The sequence below is a fragment of the Symphodus melops genome (assembly GCF_947650265.1).
Source record: "Symphodus melops genome assembly, chromosome: 2".
Taxonomy (NCBI): domain Eukaryota; kingdom Metazoa; phylum Chordata; class Actinopteri; order Labriformes; family Labridae; genus Symphodus; species Symphodus melops.
The window spans coordinates 135,142-157,641 of record NC_136692.1 but is presented as its reverse complement, the minus strand read 5'-3'; the positions used below and the strand labels follow the sequence as shown (position 1 = coordinate 157,641).

At 44.2% G+C, this 22,500-nt stretch overlaps 2 protein-coding genes across 4 annotated transcripts in view; one reads left to right on the top strand and one right to left on the bottom strand.

Annotated features, from left to right (window-relative positions):
* Positions 1-19,787, top strand: part of kcnh1b (potassium voltage-gated channel, subfamily H (eag-related), member 1b) — a 36,815-nt gene extending 17,028 nt beyond the window's left edge. The window contains exons 9-11 of one of the 3 annotated variants that reach the window (XR_013778579.1): positions 758-954; positions 17,612-17,752; positions 19,388-19,787. Coding sequence is in view for 1 of the 3 variants with exons in the window: in XM_079336982.1 (XP_079193108.1) it covers positions 758-954; positions 10,330-11,127 (995 nt within the window). In the remaining 2 variants the exon portion in view is untranslated. Of the gene's footprint in view, positions 1-757; positions 955-10,329; positions 11,137-17,611; positions 17,760-19,387 lie in introns of those variants that run through there. The other 2 variants (XR_013778580.1, XM_079336982.1) reach the window with 2 other exon arrangements.
* Positions 19,788-20,562: 775 nt separating this feature from the next.
* pex6 (peroxisomal biogenesis factor 6) overlaps positions 20,563-22,500 on the bottom strand; it is a 13,496-nt gene continuing 11,558 nt past the window's right edge. The window contains exons 15-18 of the mRNA XM_079336988.1: positions 21,364-21,480; positions 21,189-21,266; positions 20,973-21,112; positions 20,563-20,869 (exon numbers count right to left, since the gene is read on the bottom strand). Coding sequence (XP_079193114.1) covers positions 20,733-20,869; positions 20,973-21,112; positions 21,189-21,266; positions 21,364-21,480 — 472 coding nt within the window. The 3' untranslated portion in view covers positions 20,563-20,732. The remainder of the gene's footprint in view (positions 20,870-20,972; positions 21,113-21,188; positions 21,267-21,363; positions 21,481-22,500) is intronic.

Here is a 22,500-nt window from a genome sequence, read left to right as displayed (position 1 = left end):
GGAAGAGAGGAAGAGAAGGAGGAGGAGGAGGAGAGGAAGAGAGGAGGAGGAGGAGGAGGAGAGGAAGAGAAGGAGGAGGAGAGGAAGAGAAGGAGGAAGAGAGGAAGAGGAGGAGGAAGAGAGGAAGAGAAGGAGGAGGAGAGGAGGAAGAGGAGCAAGAGGAAGAGGAGAGGAAGAGAAGGAGGAAGAGGAGAGGAGGAGGAGCAAGAGGAAGAGAAGGAGGAAGAGGAGAGGAGGAGGAGGAAGAGGAGAGGAAGAGAAGGAGGAGGAGGAGGAAGAGGAGCAAGAGGAAGAGAGGAAGAGGAGCAGGAGGAGGAAGAGAAGAGGAGGAAGAGAGGAGGAGGAAGAGAAGAGGAGGAGGAGGAAGAGGAGAGGAGGAGAGGAGAGGAGGAGTCCTGCTAGACTCAGGTGTACCTAGTTGCACTAATGGACTTCCTGACTCCGCCTCCTGTCTGCCAAGTCAAACACACAGGAGGCCGGACACCATCACCAGACTGACCAATGAAAACACACCATCACCAGACTGACCAATGAAAACACACCATCACCAGACTGACCAATGAAAACACACCATCACCAGACTGACCAATGAAAACACACCATCACCAGACTGACCAATGAAAACACACCATCACCAGACTGACCAATGAAAACACTCGTCTGTCGTCAGCATCTGCTCGCTGGATGTCTCTGTCACGCCCCTCTGATCGAGGTCTGGTGTGTCTCCGTGTGTGTGTGTGTGTGTGTGTGTGTTCAGGTAAAGGTGACGTGTTCGGCGACGTGTTCTGGAAGGAGATGTCGTTGGCTCAGTCGTGTGCGAACGTTCGGGCGCTGACGTACTGCGACCTTCACATCATCAAACGAGACGAGCTGCAGAAAGTTCTGGAGTTTTACTCGGCCTTCGCCAACCACTTCGCCAGAAACCTGCTGCTGACCTACAACCTGAGGAAGAGGGTGAGACACACACACACACACACACACACACACACACACACACACACACAGACATAAACACAGAGACACGCACACACACACACACACACACACACACTCACAGACACACACACAGACATAAACACAGAGACACGCACACACACACACACACACACACACACACAGACATAAACACAGAGACACGCTCACACACACACACACACACAGAGACACACACACACACACACACACACACATACACACACAGAGACACACACACACACACACACACACACACAGAGACACACACACACACACACACACACAGAGACACACACACACACACAGAGACACACACAGAGACACACACACACACTCACAGACATAAACACAGAGACACGCACACACACACACAGACACGCACACACACACACACACAGAGACACACACACACACACACACTCACAGAAACACACACACACACACACAGAGAGAGTGTGTGTGTGTGTGTGTCAGTGAGTGTGTGTGTGTGTGTGTGTGTCTGTGGATAGGACAGTCCTGTGGACATGGGGGTCCTGTGGACAGGGCGGTCCTGTGGACATGGCGGTCCTGTGGACATGGGGGTCCTGTGGACATGGGGGTCCTGTGGACATGGGGGTCCTGTGGACATGGGGGTCCTGAGGACATGGGGGTCCTGTGGACATGGGGGTCCTGAGGACACATTTATCTGTGCTGTCCGTTTAAAAGAACGCCGAAGAAGACGACGTTGACAGATCAGCATTAAAGTCGTCGATGTTTGAAGGAAAAGAAACACAGACAGATATTAAGACTGTTTTATTAAGACTGTTTTATTAAGACTGTTTTATTAAGACTGTTTTATTAAGACTGTTTTATTAAGACTATTTTATTAAGACTGTTTTATTAAGACTGTTTTATTAAGACTATTTTATTGAGACTGAAGTAAAAACCTGTAAAATACAACATTCAGTGTTTGTAGTTTTAAAGCTTCAAACTTATAATCAGCCCTAAACTTTTCTTTCAGATAAAAACAAGCAGCTGGATATAGATAAATCGCTGCTCTCTCTCTCCCTCCTCGCTCGCTCGCTCACTCTCGGCTGTAGATCGATGTGAACGCCGTCGTGTCCTGTTCTGCTTGGCTGTGCAATAATGGAGGCGAGTAGAGAAACGACCTGCCGAGGCAGCTCTCACCTCCATAAGCAGCCCGTTCACAACACGCTCACATCAGCAGCTGCTGCAGCAGACATTTATGTTAGAGGGGACACAAACCTTCTAATGGAAACGTGTATGAACTGTAGCATCTTATTAGGAGAATTCACCTGGAGCCAAACGGAGCACCGTTTATTCCCTGTGATCGCTGCACGACCATCAACTGTCTGCACGCCACCTCTACCATCTCTGTGCTCTGCTAAACCTGCTGCATTCTGTTTCCTGTTCTCCACCATGTTGTTCTCCACTTTCTATTAGAAGTAATCACATTCACACAGCTTTATATTAGAAGTAATCACATTCACACAGCTTTATATTAGAAGTAATCACATTCACACACAGCTTTATATTAGAAGTAATCACATTCACACAGCTTTATATTAGAAGTAATCACATTCACACAGCTTTATATTAGAAGTAATCACATTCACACAGCTTTATATTAGAAGTAATCACATTCACACAGCTTTATATTAGAAGTAATCACATTCACACAGCTTTATATTAGAAGTAATCACATTCACACAGCTTTATATTAGAAGTAATCACATTCACATAGCTTTATATTAGAAGTAATCACATTCACACAGCTTTCTATTAGAAGTAATCACATTCACACAGCTTTATATCAGAAGTAATCACATTCACATAGCTTTATATTAGAAGTAATCACATTCACATAGCTTTATATTAGAAGTAATCACATTCACACAGCTTTATATCAGAAGTAATCACATTCACATAGCTTTATATTAGAAGTAATCACATTCACACAGCTTTCTATTAGAAGTAATCACATTCACACAGCTTTATATTAGAAGTAATCACATTCACACAGCTTTATATTAGAAGTAATCACATTCACAGCTTTATATCAGAAGTAATCACATTCACACACAGCTTTCTATTAGAAGTAATCACATTCACACAGCTTTCTATTAGAAGTAATCACATTCACACAGCTTTATATTAGAAGTAATCACATTCACAGCTTTATATCAGAAGTAATCACATTCACACACAGCTTTCTATTAGAAGTAATCACATTCACACACAGCTTTCTATTAGAAGTAATCACATTCACACACAGCTTTCTATTAGAAGTAATCACATTCACACAGCTTTATATTAGAAGTAATCACATTCACACAGCTTTATATTAGAAGTAATCACATTCACACAGCTTTATATTAGAAGTAATCACATTCACACACAGCTTTATATTAGAAGTAATCACATTCACACACAGCTTTCTATTAGAAGTAATCACATTCACACAGCTTTATATTAGAAGTAATCACATTCACACACAGCTTTCTATTAGAAGTAATCACATTCACACACAGCTTTATATTAGAAGTAATCACATTCACACACAGCTTTATATTAGAAGTAATCACATTCACACAGCTTTATATTAGAAGTAATCACATTCACACAGCTTTATATTAGAAGTAATCACATTCACACAGCTTTATATTAGAAGTAATCACATTCACACAGCTTTATATTAGAAGTAATCACATTCACACAGCTTTATATTAGAAGTAATCACATTCACACACAGCTTTCTATTAGAAGTAATCACATTCACACACAGCTTTATATTAGAAGTAATCACATTCACACACAGCTTTATATTAGAAGTAATCACATTCACACAGCTTTATATCAGAAGTAATCACATTCACACACAGCTTTATATTAGAAGTAATCACATTCACACACAGCTTTATATTAGAAGTAATCACATTCACACAGCTTTATATTAGAAGTAATCACATTCACACAGCTTTATATTAGAAGTAATCACATTCACACAGCTTTATATTAGAAGTAATCACATTCACACACAGCTTTATATTAGAAGTAATCACATTCACACAGCTTTATATTAGAAGTAATCACATTCACACAGCTTTCTATTAGAAGTAATCACATTCACACACAGCTTTATATTAGAAGTAATCACATTCACACAGCTTTATATTAGAAGTAATCACATTCACACACAGCTTTCTATTAGAAGTAATCACATTCACACAGCTTTATATTAGAAGTAATCACATTCACACAGCTTTATATTAGAAGTAATCACATTCACACAGCTTTATATTAGAAGTAATCACATTCACACAGCTTTCTATTAGAAGTAATCACATTCACACAGCTTTATATTAGAAGTAATCACATTCACACAGCTTTATATTAGAAGTAATCACATTCACACAGCTTTATATTAGAAGTAATCACATTCACACAGCTTTATATTAGAAGTAATCACATTCACACACAGCTTTATATTAGAAGTAATCACATTCACACAGCTTTATATTAGAAGTAATCACATTCACACAGCTTTATATTAGAAGTAATCACATTCACACACAGCTTTATATTAGAAGTAATCACATTCACACAGCTTTCTATTAGAAGTAATCACATTCACACAGCTTTATATTAGAAGTAATCACATTCACACAGCTTTATATTAGAAGTAATCACATTCACACAGCTTTATATTAGAAGTAATCACATTCACACAGCTTTATATTAGAAGTAATCACATTCACACACAGCTTTATATTAGAAGTAATCACATTCACACAGCTTTATATTAGAAGTAATCACATTCACACAGCTTTATATTAGAAGTAATCACATTCACACAGCTTTCTATTAGAAGTAATCACATTCACACAGCTTTATATTAGAAGTAATCACATTCACACAGCTTTCTATTAGAAGTAATCACATTCACACACAGCTTTATATTAGAAGTAATCACATTCACACAGCTTTCTATTAGAAGTAATCACATTCACACACAGCTTTCTATTAGAAGTAATCACATTCACACAGCTTTATATTAGAAGTAATCACATTCACAGCTTTCTATTAGAAGTAATCACATTCACACACAGCTTTATATTAGAAGTAATCACATTCACACACAGCTTTATATTAGAAGTAATCACATTCACACAGCTTTATATTAGAAGTAATCACATTCACACACAGCTTTATATTAGAAGTAATCACATTCACAGCTTTATATTAGAAGTAATCACATTCACACAGCTTTATATCAGAAGTAATCACATTCACAGCTTTATATTAGAAGTAATCACATTCACACAGCTTTATATTAGAAGTAATCACATTCACACAGCTTTATATTAGAAGTAATCACATTCACACAGCTTTATATTAGAAGTAATCACATTCACACAGCTTTATATTAGAAGTAATCACATTCACACAGCTTTCTATTAGAAGTAATCACATTCACACACAGCTTTCTATTAGAAGTAATCACATTCACACACAGCTTTATATTAGAAGTAATCACATTCACACACAGCTTTATATTAGAAGTAATCACATTCACACAGCTTTATATTAGAAGTAATCACATTCACACAGCTTTATATTAGAAGTAATCACATTCACACAGCTTTATATTAGAAGTAATCACATTCACACAGCTTTATATTAGAAGTAATCACATTCACACAGCTTTATATTAGAAGTAATCACATTCACACACAGCTTTCTATTAGAAGTAATCACATTCACACACAGCTTTATATTAGAAGTAATCACATTCACACACAGCTTTATATTAGAAGTAATCACATTCACACAGCTTTATATCAGAAGTAATCACATTCACACACAGCTTTATATTAGAAGTAATCACATTCACACACAGCTTTATATTAGAAGTAATCACATTCACACAGCTTTATATTAGAAGTAATCACATTCACACAGCTTTATATTAGAAGTAATCACATTCACACAGCTTTATATTAGAAGTAATCACATTCACACACAGCTTTATATTAGAAGTAATCACATTCACACAGCTTTATATTAGAAGTAATCACATTCACACAGCTTTCTATTAGAAGTAATCACATTCACACACAGCTTTATATTAGAAGTAATCACATTCACACAGCTTTATATTAGAAGTAATCACATTCACACACAGCTTTCTATTAGAAGTAATCACATTCACACAGCTTTATATTAGAAGTAATCACATTCACACAGCTTTATATTAGAAGTAATCACATTCACACAGCTTTATATTAGAAGTAATCACATTCACACAGCTTTCTATTAGAAGTAATCACATTCACACAGCTTTATATTAGAAGTAATCACATTCACACAGCTTTATATTAGAAGTAATCACATTCACACAGCTTTATATTAGAAGTAATCACATTCACACAGCTTTATATTAGAAGTAATCACATTCACACACAGCTTTATATTAGAAGTAATCACATTCACACAGCTTTATATTAGAAGTAATCACATTCACACAGCTTTATATTAGAAGTAATCACATTCACACACAGCTTTATATTAGAAGTAATCACATTCACACAGCTTTCTATTAGAAGTAATCACATTCACACAGCTTTATATTAGAAGTAATCACATTCACACAGCTTTATATTAGAAGTAATCACATTCACACAGCTTTATATTAGAAGTAATCACATTCACACAGCTTTATATTAGAAGTAATCACATTCACACACAGCTTTATATTAGAAGTAATCACATTCACACAGCTTTATATTAGAAGTAATCACATTCACACAGCTTTATATTAGAAGTAATCACATTCACACAGCTTTCTATTAGAAGTAATCACATTCACACAGCTTTATATTAGAAGTAATCACATTCACACAGCTTTCTATTAGAAGTAATCACATTCACACACAGCTTTATATTAGAAGTAATCACATTCACACAGCTTTCTATTAGAAGTAATCACATTCACACACAGCTTTCTATTAGAAGTAATCACATTCACACAGCTTTATATTAGAAGTAATCACATTCACAGCTTTCTATTAGAAGTAATCACATTCACACACAGCTTTATATTAGAAGTAATCACATTCACACACAGCTTTATATTAGAAGTAATCACATTCACAGCTTTATATTAGAAGTAATCACATTCACACAGCTTTATATCAGAAGTAATCACATTCACAGCTTTATATTAGAAGTAATCACATTCACACAGCTTTATATTAGAAGTAATCACATTCACACAGCTTTATATTAGAAGTAATCACATTCACACAGCTTTATATTAGAAGTAATCACATTCACACAGCTTTCTATTAGAAGTAATCACATTCACACAGCTTTATATTAGAAGTAATCACATTCACACAGCTTTCTATTAGAAGTAATCACATTCACACAGCTTTATATTAGAAGTAATCACATTCACAGCTTTATATTAGAAGTAATCACATTCACACACAGCTTTATATTAGAAGTAATCACATTCACACAGCTTTATATTAGAAGTAATCACATTCACAGCTTCATATTAGAAGTAATCACATTCACACAGCTTTATATTAGAAGTAATCACATTCACACAGCTTTATATTAGAAGTAATCACATTCACACACAGCTTTCTATTAGAAGTAATCACATTCACACACAGCTTTCTATTAGAAGTAATCACATTCACACAGCTTTATATTAGAAGTAATCACATTCACAGCTTTATATTAGAAGTAATCACATTCACACAGCTTTATATTAGAAGTAATCACATTCACACAGCACTGACGAAACAGTGAGAGTAACTTGGGGTTCAGAGTCATTCAGGGAGGATCAAACCCTCGACCCACTGGGTTTCCATTCAGGTTGTAGTTAACAGAACGTGTTCCTCTGAGGAACATCATCAGTTCTCTCACGTTCTGCGTTCCTCTGTTCTCATCACATCTGACGGCCTCGTTCTGATAAAACCGTCCACTGTGGACGTTTCATCCGCATCATCCAATTTCTGCAGGTCAGGAGCTCATTGATTGGCTCCTGGCTCAACATACTGATGACATGGCCGACTTTCTCCGTCACTGCTGACACGTCTTTCAGAGGTCACATTCGCCGGCGCTCCCACAAACAGGAATGTTGATGACATCAGCTGTCCTTTACTTCCTGCATCACCTGCAACTGAAGCAGCCTTTATAATTCACAGTTATAATCAGTGTAATAGATTGATAGATTGATAGATACTTTATTGATCCAGAGGGAAATTCAAGGTCTGAAATCAAACTCTATTTAATCTGAATCAAAAAGCAAACTCTCCCCCCGTCTTCATGTGCAGAATGGTTTAGTCCACTGAATCATGAGGGAGGGATGTTAAACCAGCTGATAGAGGACGAGTCATCATGTCTTTGTGTCTGATATCAACACATTCATTCTAAACCTGAGATGATGATGTCATACAGCCTGATGATGCTCACAGTTCAATAATCTGACCAATCAGAGCCTTTAAAACGCAGCTTCACACGTCTGAAAGGTCAAGATATAAATATGTCCGAGATCAGATGTTTGGATGGGTCCTCTGTGTGATGGCGTGTTGGATGGGTCCTCTGTGTGATGGCGTGTTGGACGGGTCCTCTGTGTGATGGCGTGTTGGACGGGTCCTCTGTGTGATGGCGTGTTGGATGGCGTGTTGGATGGGTCCTCTGTGTGATGGCGTGTTGGATGGCGTGCTGGATGGGTCCTCTGTGTGATGGCGTGTTGGATGGCGTGTTGGACGGGTCCTCTGTGTGATGGCGTGTTGGACGGGTCCTCTGTGTGATGGCGTGTTGGATGGGTCCTCTGTGTGATGGCGTGCTGGATGGCGTGTTGGATGGGTCCTCTGTGTGATGGCGTGTTGGACGGGTCCTCTGTGTGATGGCGTGTTGGATGGGTCCTCTGTGTGATGGCGTGCTGGATGGCGTGTTGGATGGGTCCTCTGTGTGATGGCGTGTTGGATGGGTCCTCTGTGTGATGGCGTGTTGGATGGCGTGTTGGATGGGTCCTCTGTGTGATGGCGTGTTGGATGGGTCCTCTGTGTGATGGCGTGTTGGATGGGTCCTCTGTGTGATGGCGTGTTGGATGGGTCCTCTGTGTGATGGCGTGTTGGATGGGTCCTCTGTGTGATGGCGTGCTGGATGGCGTGTTGGATGGGTCCTCTGTGTGATGGCGTGCTGGATGGCGTGTTGGATGGGTCCTCTGTGTGATGGCGTGTTGGATGGGTCCTCTGTGTGATGGCGTGTTGGATGGCGTGTTGGATGGGTCCTCTGTGTGATGGCGTGTTGGATGGGTCCTCTGTGTGATGGCGTGTTGGACGGGTCCTCTGTGTGATGGCGTGCTGGATGGCGTGTTGGATGGGTCCTCTGTGTGATGGCGTGTTGGACGGGTCCTCTGTGTGATGGCGTGTTGGATGGGTCCTCTGTGTGATGGCGTGCTGGATGGCGTGTTGGATGGGTCCTCTGTGTGATGGCGTGTTGGATGGCGTGTTGGATGGGTCCTCTGTGTGATGGCGTGCTGGATGGCGTGTTGGATGGGTCCTCTGTGTGATGGCGTGTTGGATAGCGTGTTGGATGGGTCCTCTGTGTGATGGCGTGCTGGATGGCGTGCTGGATGGGTCCTCTGTGTGATGGCGTGCTGGATGGCGTGCTGGATGGCGTGTTGGATGGGTCCTCTGTGTGATGGCGTGCTGGATGGCGTGCTGGATGGCGTGTTGGACGGGTCCTCTGTGTGATGGCGTGCTGGATGGCGTGCTGGATGGCGTGTTGGATGGCGTGTTGGATGGGTCCTCTGTGTGATGGCGTGCTGGATGGCGTGCTGGATGGCGTGCTGGATGGCGTGTTGGATGGCGTGTTGGATGGGTCCTCTGTGTGATGGCGTGCTGGATGGCGTGCTGGATGGCGTGTTGGATGGCGTGCTGGATGGGTCCTCTGTGTGATGGCGTGCTGGATGGCGTGCTGGATGGCGTGTTGGATGGCGTGTTGGATGGGTCCTCTGTGTGATGGCGTGCTGGATGGCGTGCTGGATGGCGTGTTGGATGGCGTGCTGGATGGCGTGTTGGATGGGTCCTCTGTGTGATGGCGTGCTGGATGGCGTGCTGGATGGCGTGTTGGATGGCGTGCTGGATGGCGTGTTGGATGGGTCCTCTGTGTGATGGCGTGCTGGATGGCGTGCTGGATGGCGTGCTGGATGGCGTGCTGGACGGGTCCTCTGTGTGATGGCGTGCTGGATGGCGTGCTGGATGGCGTGCTGGATGGCGTGCTGGACGGGTTCACGGAGGGTTAACTGTTGGTTTTTGTCTCTCGCTACAGATCGTGTTCCGTAAGATCAGCGACGTGAAGCGTGAGGAAGAGGAGATGTTGAAGAGGAAGAACGAGGCTCCTCTGAACCTCCCTCCGGATCATCCCGTCAGACGCCTCTTCCAGCGTTTCCGGCAGCAGCGGGAAGCTCGCCTCGCCTCCGAGCAGGTGGTTCAGAGCGCTGGCGATGTGGAGACTGGCGCTCACCTTAAGACCAGGAGAGGTCCAGAGGTCCTGGCCTCTACCAGTATCGTCATGGTGACGGAGAGTCCAGCCACCCCCCCCACAGCTTCATCCAGGACCTCCAGCAGAGTCGTGCTGCACGCTCCCTGCAAACCAGCAGACCCACCAAAGGTCAAAGGTTGGGGTCGCTTCAAGGAGTCGGTGGTGAAGGCCGAGTCGTGGAGCAGCGTCTCCAAGGCCGAGTCCATGGAGACCCTCCCTGACAGAACTAAGTCTCAGGACCAGGTGTCTCTCAAGAAAACCGACTCCTGCGACAGCGGCATCACTAAAAGCGACCTCCGTTTGGACAGCGCCGGCGGCCCAAGAACACCCCAGGAGCAGAGCCCGGTCCAGTCGGAGGAGAAGACGGCGTTCTGTGCGATCCCCGAGCAGAGCATTCAGGCGTCTTTCCTCGAGCTGAAACACGAGCTAAGAGGAGACATCAGGTCTCTGAACGGTCGCATGGCGGCGCTGGAGGCTCAGCTGGCTGAGATGCTGAGACTTCTCAAATCCAGGAAGTCTTCTGGATCCTTCTTTGAGATCTCGCGGCCCCCCTCTCCTGACTCTGATAAAGACAGCTACTCCTAAAGTCCAACAGGGAGCTGTTGGACTTGGTACTACAGACTGGTCCTCGTTAGACCTTCTTATGATAACGGCAATAATGAAAGACGGCTTGAACTCGGCTGTTTGGACCTTCAGCACTGTGAGGACTGAGATCAGTCTTTCATGGGATCAGAACTTCCAGAGACTGAAACCTTCAGGGGTCAATGTTCCTGGATTCAAAGTAAACTTCTGAATACTAGTAAAGGTTAGAGGTCATGGAGGTGATGATGCAGCAGTCTGTGATTGGCTGTTTAGATTCAGTCAGAGGACCGGCTGACGCTTGGTTGAGTTTCCACACAGAGTGAGGACGCTGGATGTGTCTGATGTGGACTCTGCTGGACTGGAGAGTCTGAAGACACCTGAGTCCAGCAGCGTCTGGGTAAACATGCATTTTTGATTTCTGGTTATTAGGCTGAAGATTTAAAGGACCAATCAGAGAGCTGCTCTCTTCCTCTGTGGTCAGTCAGCCAATCAGAGAGCTGCTCTCTTCCTCTGTGGTCAGTCAGCCAATCAGAGAGCTGCTCTCTTCCTCTGTGGTCAGTCAGCCAATCAGAGAGCTGCTCTCTTCCTCTGTGGTCAGTCAGCCAATCAGAGAGCTGCTCTCCTCCTCTGTGGTCATGAAGGATGCTGTGTGTGCATGTCGTCCTTCTGACTTTAGATTCTTTCTGATTTATATTTTTTTACAGTGGAAGTTTTAGGGCGTTACTATGGAAACATCAGAAATATCATCGACAACATTTATGTTTTTAAAATAGGATTCAGGATTTGTTAAGATCCAGATTCATTAAAACGGTACCCAGAGCTCTTGAGCAAACCGAGTACAGGTCAAACCTGCAGGTTAAACGCTCATCGATCCCAACAGATTTGACAGTTTATAAAACGTTAATGATGAAGACAAACTGTCCAATGAGGATTCAGAAGCTGTGATGTAATATAGCGTCTGAATATGCAAAGCGGCTGGTTGATGCACTTCCTGTCTTCTCTGCATGACGCTGCTGCTTCTCTTTGTTTGCTGCTTTAACACCAGGTCACATGTCTGTGCATGAAGAGCACCTCCACCTGTCGATGGCGTCTTTACCATCACGTGTTTAATTCACTTTTGAGAAAAATCTAAAGAGAGAACTTGATGTGAGCAATGAAATCTATAATTTGTGTTCCTGACTTGTAAACTGTATTTACAGACAAACAATAAAGGATTTTATACTTTCTACTTTCTTTGGGTTTTCATGTTTGGGAGCAACTCCTCCGTCTCCTTACATCCAATCAACTCAGACCCGTTCTCCTGGCGTGGCGCCGGAGAGCCGCTGGTTAATCCTGAATGAATGGTTCATGTTGTTGAAGAAGTGGTAAGTAAAGACGCTGGCTGAAACAAAGGTCCCCACTTTGTCACCTGCTCAAGGTCACACACACTTTATATTTTTCATTGTTTCCCACTTTTGATTGATTCTGATTTTGTTTTTTGATTATTTATTTACGTCTCTGTCAGTAAAGTGTTAGGGCTATCTGCAGAGCTGCAGCTCACTCTCACCCCTCCTCCCTCCTACTCATTTCATGTTCTGCATTGCAGTGCCAGCCTCCCCTCCTCCTCCTCCTCCTCCCCTCCTCCTCCTCCCCTCCCCTCCTCCTCCTCCCCCTCCTCCCCCCCTCCTCCTCCCCTCCCTTAGGTTGGTCTCTGCAGCAGTTCACAAACAGCAGGGTGATCCTCTCAGAGTGAGCAATACATGCCTGCACAGACTCCCCCCCCCCTCCCTCCCTCCCTCCCTCCCTCCCTCTATATGTCCTTCATGTCACAGCGCCCTCCACAGAACAGACAGCAGACATCATCATCTCTGACTCCGCTGATGACTGAAAAAATCATTTTTTGTTTTTTTTAAAGATTTATTTTGGTCTTTTTTCACCTTTATTAAAGAGGAGGAAAGTGGATAGAAACCAGAGAGAGAGAGGGGGGGGGGGGGGAGAGAGGGGGGGGGGAGAGAGAGGGGGGGAAGACATGCAGGAAAGGAGCCACAGGCCGGACGCCTGTGCGAGGACTATAGCCTCAATACTGCTGCAGACGTTACAGTCTGTTTACCTGCTGCAGACGTTACAGCCTGTTTACCTGCTGCAGACGTTACAGCCTGTTTACCTGCTGCAGACGTTACAGCCTGTTTACCTGCTGCAGACGTTACAGCCTGTTTACCTGCTGCAGACGTTACAGCCTGTTTACCTGCTGCAGACGTTACAGCCTGTTTACCTGCTGCAGACGTTACAGTCTGTTTACCTGCTGCAGACGTTACAGCCTGTTTACCTGCTGCAGACGTTACAGTCTGTTTACCTGCTGCAGACGTTACAGTCTGTTTACCTGCTGCAGACGTTACAGCCTGTTTACCTGCTGCAGACGTTACAGCCTGTTTACCTGCTGCAGACGTTACAGCCTGTTTACCTGCTGCAGACGTTACAGCCTGTTTACCTGCTGCAGACGTTACAGCCTGTTTACCTGCTGCAGACGTTACAGCCTGTTTACCTGCTGCAGACGTTACAGCCTGTTTACCTGCTGCAGACGTTACAGTCTGTTTACCTGCTGCAGACGTTACAGCCTGTTTACCTGCTGCAGACGTTACAGTCTGTTTACCTGCTGCAGACGTTACAGTCTGTTTACCTGCTGCAGACGTTACAGCCTGTTTACCTGCTGCAGACGTTACAGCCTGTTTACCTGCTGCAGACGTTACAGCCTGTTTACCTGCTGCAGACGTTACAGCCTGTTTACCTGCTGCAGACGTTACAGCCTGTTTACCTGCTGCAGACGTTACAGTCTGTTTACCTGCTGCAGACGTTACAGTCTGTTTACCTGCTGCAGACGTTACAGCCTGTTTACCTGCTGCAGACGTTACAGCCTGTTTACCTGCTGCAGACGTTACAGCCTGTTTACCTGCTGCAGACGTTACAGTCTGTTTACCTGCTGCAGACGTTACAGCCTGTTTACCTGCTGCAGACGTTACAGCCTGTTTACCTGCTGCAGACGTTACAGCCTGTTTACCTGCTGCAGACGTTACAGTCTGTTTACCTGCTGCAGACGTTACAGCCTGTTTACCTGCTGCAGACGTTACAGTCTGTTTACCTGCTGCAGACGTTACAGTCTGTTTACCTGCTGCAGACGTTACAGTCTGTTTACCTGCTGCAGACGTTACAGTCTGTTTACCTGCAGACGTTACAGCCTGTTTACCTGCTGCAGACGTTACAGTCTGTTTACCTGCTGCAGACGTTACTGTCTGTTTACCTGCTGCAGACGTTACAGTCTGTTTACCTGCTGCAGACGTTACAGTCTGTTTACCTGCTGCAGACGTTACAGCCTGTTTACCTGCTGCAGACGTTACAGCCTGTTTACCTGCAGACGTTACAGTCTGTTTACCTGCTGCAGACGTTACAGCCTGTTTACCTGCTGCAGACGTTACAGCCTGTTTACCTGCTGCAGACGTTACAGTCTGTTTACCTGCTGCAGACGTTACAGCCTGTTTACCTGCTGCAGACGTTACAGCCTGTTTACCTGCAGACGTTACAGTCTGTTTACCTGCTGCAGACATTACAGCCTGTTTACCTGCAGACGTTACAGTCTGTTTACCTGCAGACGTTACAGCCTGTTTACCTGCTGCAGACGTTACAGCCTGTTTACCTGCTGCAGACGTTACAGTCTGTTTACCTGCTGCAGACGTTATAGCCTGTTTACCTGCTGCAGGCGTTACAGCCTGTTTACCTGCTGCAGACGTTACAGTCTGTTTACCTGCTGCAGGCGTTACAGTCTGTTTACCTGCTGCAGGCGTTACAGTCTGTTTACCTGCTGCAGACGTTACAGCCTGTTTACCTGCTGCAGACGTTACAGCCTGTTTACCTGCTGCAGACGTTACAGTCTGTTTACCTGCTGCAGACGTTACAGTCTGTTTACCTGCTGCAGACGTTACAGCCTGTTTACCTGCTGCAGACGTTACAGCCTGTTTACCTGCTGCAGGCGTTACAGCCTGTTTACCTGCTGCAGACGTTACAGCCTGTTTACCTGCTGCAGACGTTACAGCCTGTTTACCTGCTGCAGACGTTACAGCCTGTTTACCTGCTGCAGACGTTACAGCCTGTTTACCTGCTGCAGACGTTACAGCCTGTTTACCTGCTGCAGACGTTACAGATGTCACTGAGTTAACCCCCCCCCCCCCCCCCCCAACACCATAAAATACTGTTGTCATGGTAATAGATGCATCCTGCTCCGTGATTGGCTGTGTCGTGGGATCATCTGTGTGCAGTCAGAAGTGCTGAGTGGACCCTCCTCTTTTAAACCCCCCCCCCCTCTTGGCCTCCTATTATGGAGCCGGTTTGTTTGTGCGTCTGAGCTGAAGCTTCTAGTGCGAGAGGAAAACGTGCCGCAGGGATCATATATGTGCCTCCGCAGGGACGCCGGGGGCATAACCTAACAAATGTGTGGGGTCAATTGGTAAGGACTGCTTTCTGTTGGGTCTTAAGGGGAGGGGGGAGCTAAGGTGTGATGTGATGTGGATCGACCTGGACTTGAACTTTTCTAACTTTTCAAGGTGGCTGTTTGGTCCTTTTTGTTGGTTTGTATTGGTGAGGGATGATTGGTTGGCTTGTTGCTGCTCCGGTCCAGGAGGGGATTTGTTTGAGACTTTCAGAGGACAGATGCTCGAGGATGATGTCAAAGGTTCTCTGAGGAAGAGGAGGAGGAGGAGGAGGTAGATTTGGATCTTAACCTGACAAGACGAGATCAGGATGGTGTGATGGAAACCACTTTGTTTGTGAACTTCTCTGGAGCACGAGAAGAAACGGACAAAAAGAGAATGAAAGCCGAGGATCAGGTGAAAGACAAAAGAAATCAGGAGTGACACGAAAAGTCGAGGTCAGCAAAACCACAACGAGACAAGGAGGCCTGATTGTAAACGTGGACGCAGTCTGAGGACTCTCAACAGGGAACAAGACCAAGTAAGGACTGAAAGGACACTAAGAAGATCATCAAACAAGACTGAAGATGAAGGAATGTGGCGTTAAAGGTCACGTCAGGGTGAAGACGAGCGGACATGATCCTCACATGTGGATGGATCTACAGAGGAAGAGACTTGTGGAACCAACCTGGACCCTCAGAAAGACCTGAGACCTCCAAGTCTCAGCTATAAAACAAAGTCTGGATTCAAACGCTGCCATGACCGCGGATTCAAATCCACTCACACAGACACACAGGGGTTTTTGTGTTTTAGTTTGGATCTTCAGAGGAGGAGAACCATCAGGGGAAAAGAAGGAGAGCGAGACAAAGGAGCAGACAGGATCAGAATCTGAAGATAGATTGATTGATTGATACATTGATAGATACTTTATTGATCCCGAGGGAGGCGAAGGCCTCCAGTATACAGACAGGCAGGACATCAGTTACAACTAAAGTGAAACTTGAGGAGAATTTAAAGACAGCAGATTCAAACAGCTGAAGTGGATCATAATGAAAGGAGCTGTATGGGGGGAGGGGGCACCTCCACACACAATGCAGCCCCCCCATCTGTGCTACATTTAACATCATGACAACAAAGCCCTCAGCTCTGCCCTCCAGGTCCACTCTTTGCTAGATTTCTCTGTGGCCGCTCGCCGTGCTCCAACACAGCGTTCAAACAATCAAGAGGGGTTTTTCCGTCACGCTCAGCAGCTCGCCGCTACAAAGACACAAAGGTCAGCGCTGCTGTCTGTGCAGAGCGTGAAGGAAGCGTGAGACATGGTGACGAGGCTTCTGGGTGACCAACTGTCCTGCTTCATATCCAGGGAGGGTGGAGAGGCGCAGGTGACCTCGGCTGTGATTGGTCGACTGGTTGCTTCCAAGGTGTATTTTAGATATGAGATGGCGTTGACCAGAGAAATGTGCTTCTTTCAGTTTGTTGTTTTTTCCCTCCAAAACATTTGATACATCAACAGACTTTCATTTTCCTTTAATGTTCTGCTGCTGGTCCGGTTCTGCTCCAGGGTTCTAAATATGAGACGATGAGTTCTGTCCTGCAGTCAGAGTGGTTCTCCTGTCTGGACCAGAATGAACTCAATGAACATGAGGCTGAGATCAGAGAACAAAGTTACATGTTATTATTGACGTCTATGTCATCTGATGCCCCCTGCTGGACATGAGAAAGAATGCAGGTGGAAGGCTACATTCATCTCTTACAGTGACTGTAAATAAATGTTTATGTTTATAAATTGTGGCATTTAAAGAATCAATCTGAAGATGTCGCTTCAGACATTTTTGAGGTCTGCAGAGTTTTTAAAACTGAAACAATATTTGGTGCCAGTCGAAGTTACACAATGTGTGTTTTAATGGATTTGGGCTGATTTGTTCAATATTCTGATCCACTGGTTGGTTCTGACTGGATTGTCAGAGACTGTGTGACCTTCATAGTTTCAGGACTTGAGTCTAAAACATACACTATGGTATTAACAAACTAAGCTGCTGCTATTCCCGCAGGTTTCCCAAGGGGACGCTACTGAGAAGCTGGCTCACTAAGTCGCGGCCCAGGTTGCTGCTGCTGATCGCAGGGTTGAAGAGGCCTCAGGTGACCCTCATGAGGAGGAAAAGGATGAAGCGAACAAAAGTAGCAAAGGCCACGTAAGCGGTAAATATGGCTTATGTTGCAAGAAGGAATCATCAAGACATCAAGGGCTGAGGAGGGAACCTTAGACAGAGAACCTTAGACAGAGGGAACCTTAGACAGAGAACCTTAGACAGAAGGAACCTTAGACAGAGGGAACCTTAGACAGAAGGAACCTTAGACAGAGGGAACCTTAGACAGAGGGAACCTTAGATAGAGGGAACCTTAGACAGAGGGAACCTTAGACAGAGAACCTTAGACAGAGGGAACCTTAGACAGAGGGAACCTTAGACAGAGAACCTTAGACAGAGGGAACCTTAGATAGAGGGAACCCTAGACAGAAGGAACCTTAGACAGAAGGAACCTTAGATAGAGGGAACCTTAGACAGAAGGAACCTTAGACAGGGAATCTTAGATAGAGGGAACCTTAGACAGAAGGAACCTTAGACAGAAGGAACCTTAGACAGGGAATCTTAGATAGAGGGAACCTTAGACAGAGGGAACCTTAGACAGAGAACCTTAGACAGAAGGAACCTTAGACAGAGGGAACCTTAGACAGAGGGAACCTTAGATAGAGGGAACCTTAGACAGAGGGAACCTTAGATAGAGGGAACCTTAGATAGAGGTAACCTTAGACAGAGGGAACCTTAGATAGAGGGAACCTTAGACAGAGGGAACCTTAGATAGAGGGAACCTTAGACAGAGGGAACCTTAGACAGAGAACCTTAGACAGAGAACCTTAGATAGAGGGAACCTTAGATAGAGGGAACCTGAGACAGAGGGAACCTTAGACAGAGAACCTTAGATAGAGGGAACCTTAGACAGAGGGAACCTTAGACGGAGGGAACCTTAGACAGAGAACCTTAGACAGAGAACCTTAGATAGAGGGAACCTTAGACAGAGGGAACCTTAGATAGAGAACCTTAGACAGAGGGAACCTTAGATAGAGGGAACCTTAGACAGAGGGAACCTTAGACAGAAGGAACCTTAGACAGAGGGAACCTTAGACAGAAGGAACCTTAGACAGAGGGAACCTTAGACAGAGGGAACCTTAGACAGAAGGAACCTTAGACAGAGAACCTTAGACAGAAGGAACCTTAGACGGAGGGAACCTTAGACAGAGAGAACAGACAGCTGGTTTTTCTGCTTTAAGCCAAGAGTCATTTCACTTAAGGGGATTTTCCTGTATTCATAAACGTGCTTATTTTTCTCCTGACATATTTTAGTGTCTAAATGTATAAAATGTTTAAAAGAAGTGAGAACCATGACACCTGAATAACATCAGTGTAATGCAGTGTACCTTTTTATCACATCTTTAACGGCATGTTTGAATTCCACAGATTTTGTTTTGTGTTCTTTTTCCGTCACGTCTTACCTCAGGACATTGCAGTTGCAGGAGAACCACAGGAACAAAAGAAAATCCTTTATTTGAAGGGAGGACGGGGTGGAGGCGAGGCAGTGTGCTGAGGGAATGTTATTATGGACTATCGGTCTGATTTTAAAGTAGCTTCTCTGAATATTAAAGCTTTGAGTGGCTTTGTGTTCCCAGGTTCTGTAATGGGTTCCTGTTGTCCAAAGAGGTGTTCATTCTAAATTATTCTTGGAAACCTGTGTGTAAAAAAAAGATGAACCAAAAGTTGTCTCTCTCTCAGAACTTGCAGCCGGATGCCCCACTTCACCTGAGTTCTTATCGGAGAGGATCTGCCTGTTAGAAATGGAAGAAGATGAAACCAAAGACGACCCGCGTGTTGGATTTTTGCCCCAGAAACAAACTAAAATCCACAAACCGCAAAACCCAGGGACACCAGAGGACGCACCACAGAGATCAAGACCTCCAGACTAATCCAGGACTACCACCCCTTTCTTCAAATATGAATGAGCATGTAATGACTGTAGCTTGTACATCACTTCTATCCAGAGAAACACTGTTGGTAGAACAAACCCAGCTGTCCTTGTGTTCTTAGTTCAGACTCTTTTAGTCTTTCAGGTTCATGTGTTTGAGTCTCAGAAGAGTCCAAACCAGCTGCTGATTAAACTCTGATGAGATGACAACGTATGCCTCCCAGTCTTCTTTCACTAGAGATGTTCAACTACGTTTTCTCCCTGATACAGATTCCAGTAAACCGAGTACTCAGTAAACATATTCATTTACAAATTCAAAAACTGTCAAAGAAATTTGATTTATTCTGGGAAACGTCGAAAGCATTTATCACAGGTTTAATTATAAACCAATACTGATGGACTCTGCAGCAGCCTCTACCATCAGTGTGTGAATGTGTGTGAATGGATGAGTTCATACTGATGGACTCTTTACTCTGCAGCAGCCTCTACCATCAGTGTGTGAATGTGTGTGAATGGATGAGTTCATACTGATGGACTCTTTACTCTGCAGCAGCCTCTACCATCAGTGTGTGAATGGATGAGTTCATACTGATGGACTCTGCTGCAGCCTCTACCATCAGTTTTATAATGATATATACTTTATTTCAGATGTTACACTGTTATTGTAGAGAGGTGCTAACACAGGTTTGAATCTCACATAAACATGCATTAATGCAGAGTGCAGTGTGCGGGGCTGCCTACAGGAGGCGCCCCTGAGCTGCTCTGGCACCTCTCCAGCTGTTATTACATCCTGCTGCACAGCAGAAGAGTTCAAATCACTTTAATCTTCTCGGCTGCCAACAACGAAAGGAGAGCGGTGCAGGTAGCTTGTTTTGTTGCCTTCTTTGTTCTGGACAGGTACGGACTGGAACACCTGGACAGGTACGGACTGGAGCACCTGGACAGGTACGGACTGGAGCACCTGGACAGGTACGGACTGGAACACCTGGACAGGTACGGACTGGAGCACCTGGACAGGTACGGACTGGAGCACCTGGACAGGTACGGACTGGAACACCTGGACAGGTACGGACTGGAACACCTGGACAGGTACGGACTGGAGCACCTGGACAGGTGATGTCATCACTGAGTGCGAGCGTCCATCGTCCAACATTTCTACGTGACTGTCAGTTTGTGTCGGATGTTTCTGTAACGCTGCAGCTCCTGCTCCGACACCGACGGAGAGAAGTTTTCTAACGCTGCAGAGAAATCCTCCTCCGAGAGAAGGACAGGTGAGTCCTCCGAGTCCACACCTGAGAGAGAGAGCGAGGCGGTTTATTGATTCTATTGATTGGTTGATTGATCCTCTGATAAAGGGTTCCAAAGTAAAAGAACCATCTTTGTCGGTTTCCTCACCACTTTCGATGAGCGAGATCTTCCTCTTGATGGCCGCCGTCATGGCGTCAGAACACAGGGCGTACAGGTCGGCGCCGCTCATGTGGGCTGGGCATCGGTCCACCAACTCCTTCAGATTCACAGAAGAGTCCAACTGGAACCTGAAGGCAACATGAACCATGAATTAATAACTTAATGATGGATATGAAACTGACCAGCAGGGGGAGCTGTTCTTACTTTCTCAGGACGGCCTGAAGAACCTGAAGCTGAGACTCCCGATCCTCGTTCACCCCGACGAACACCAGCTGATCGAACCTGAACACACACACTGTGTTATACTGTGTGTGTGTGTGTGTGTGTGTGTGTGTGTGTGTGTGTGTGTGTGTGTGTGTGTGTGTGTGTGACCTCTGACCTCCCAGGCCTCAGCAGTGATTGGTCGATCAGGTCAGGTCTGTTCGTTGCTCCGATGACGAAAACTCCGACAGACGAGTGAAGAGCGTCGAGCTCGGCTAACAGCTGAGACACCACCCTGTTAACCATTCAAATAACTTTATCGACACTCTGTTAACCATTCAAATAACTTTATCGACACTCTGTTAACCATTCAAATAACTTTATCGACACTCTGTTAACCATTCAAATAACTTTATCGACACTCTGTTAACCATTCAAATAACTTTATCGACACTCTGTTAACCATTCAAATAACTTTATCGACACTCTGTTAACCATTCAAATAACTTTATCGACACCGTTAACCATTCAAATAACTTTATCGACACCCTGTTAACCATTCAAATAACTTTATCGACACTCTGTTAACCATTCAAATAACTTTATCGACACTCTGTTAACCATTTCAATAACTTTATCGACACTCTGTTAACCATTCAAATAACTTTATCGACACTCTGTTAACCATTCAAATAACTTTATGGACACCTTTAACCATTCAAATAACTTTATGGACACTCTGTTAACCATTCAAATAACTTTATCGACACCCTGTTAACCATTCAAATAACTTTATGGACACCGTTAACCATTCAAATAACTTTATGGACACTCTGTTAACCATTCAAATAACTTTATGGACACCGTTAACCATTCAAATAACTTTATCGACACCCTGTTAACCATTCAAATAACTTTATCGACACCGTTAACCATTCAAATAACTTTATCGACACCCTGTTAACCATTCAAATAACTTTATCGACACCGTTAACCATTCAAATAACTTTATCGACACCCTGTTAACCATTCAAATAACTTTATGGACACCCTGTTAACCATTCAAATAACTTTATCGACACCGTTAACCATTCAAATAACTTTATCGACACCCTGTTAACCATTCAAATAACTTTATCGACACCCAGTTAACCATTCAAATAACTTTATCGACACCCTGTTAACCATTCAAATAACTTTATCGACACCCAGTTAACCATTCAAATAACTTTATGGACACCCTGTTAACCATTCAAATAACTTTATGGACACCCTGTTAACCATTCAAATAACTTTATCGACACCCTGTTAACCA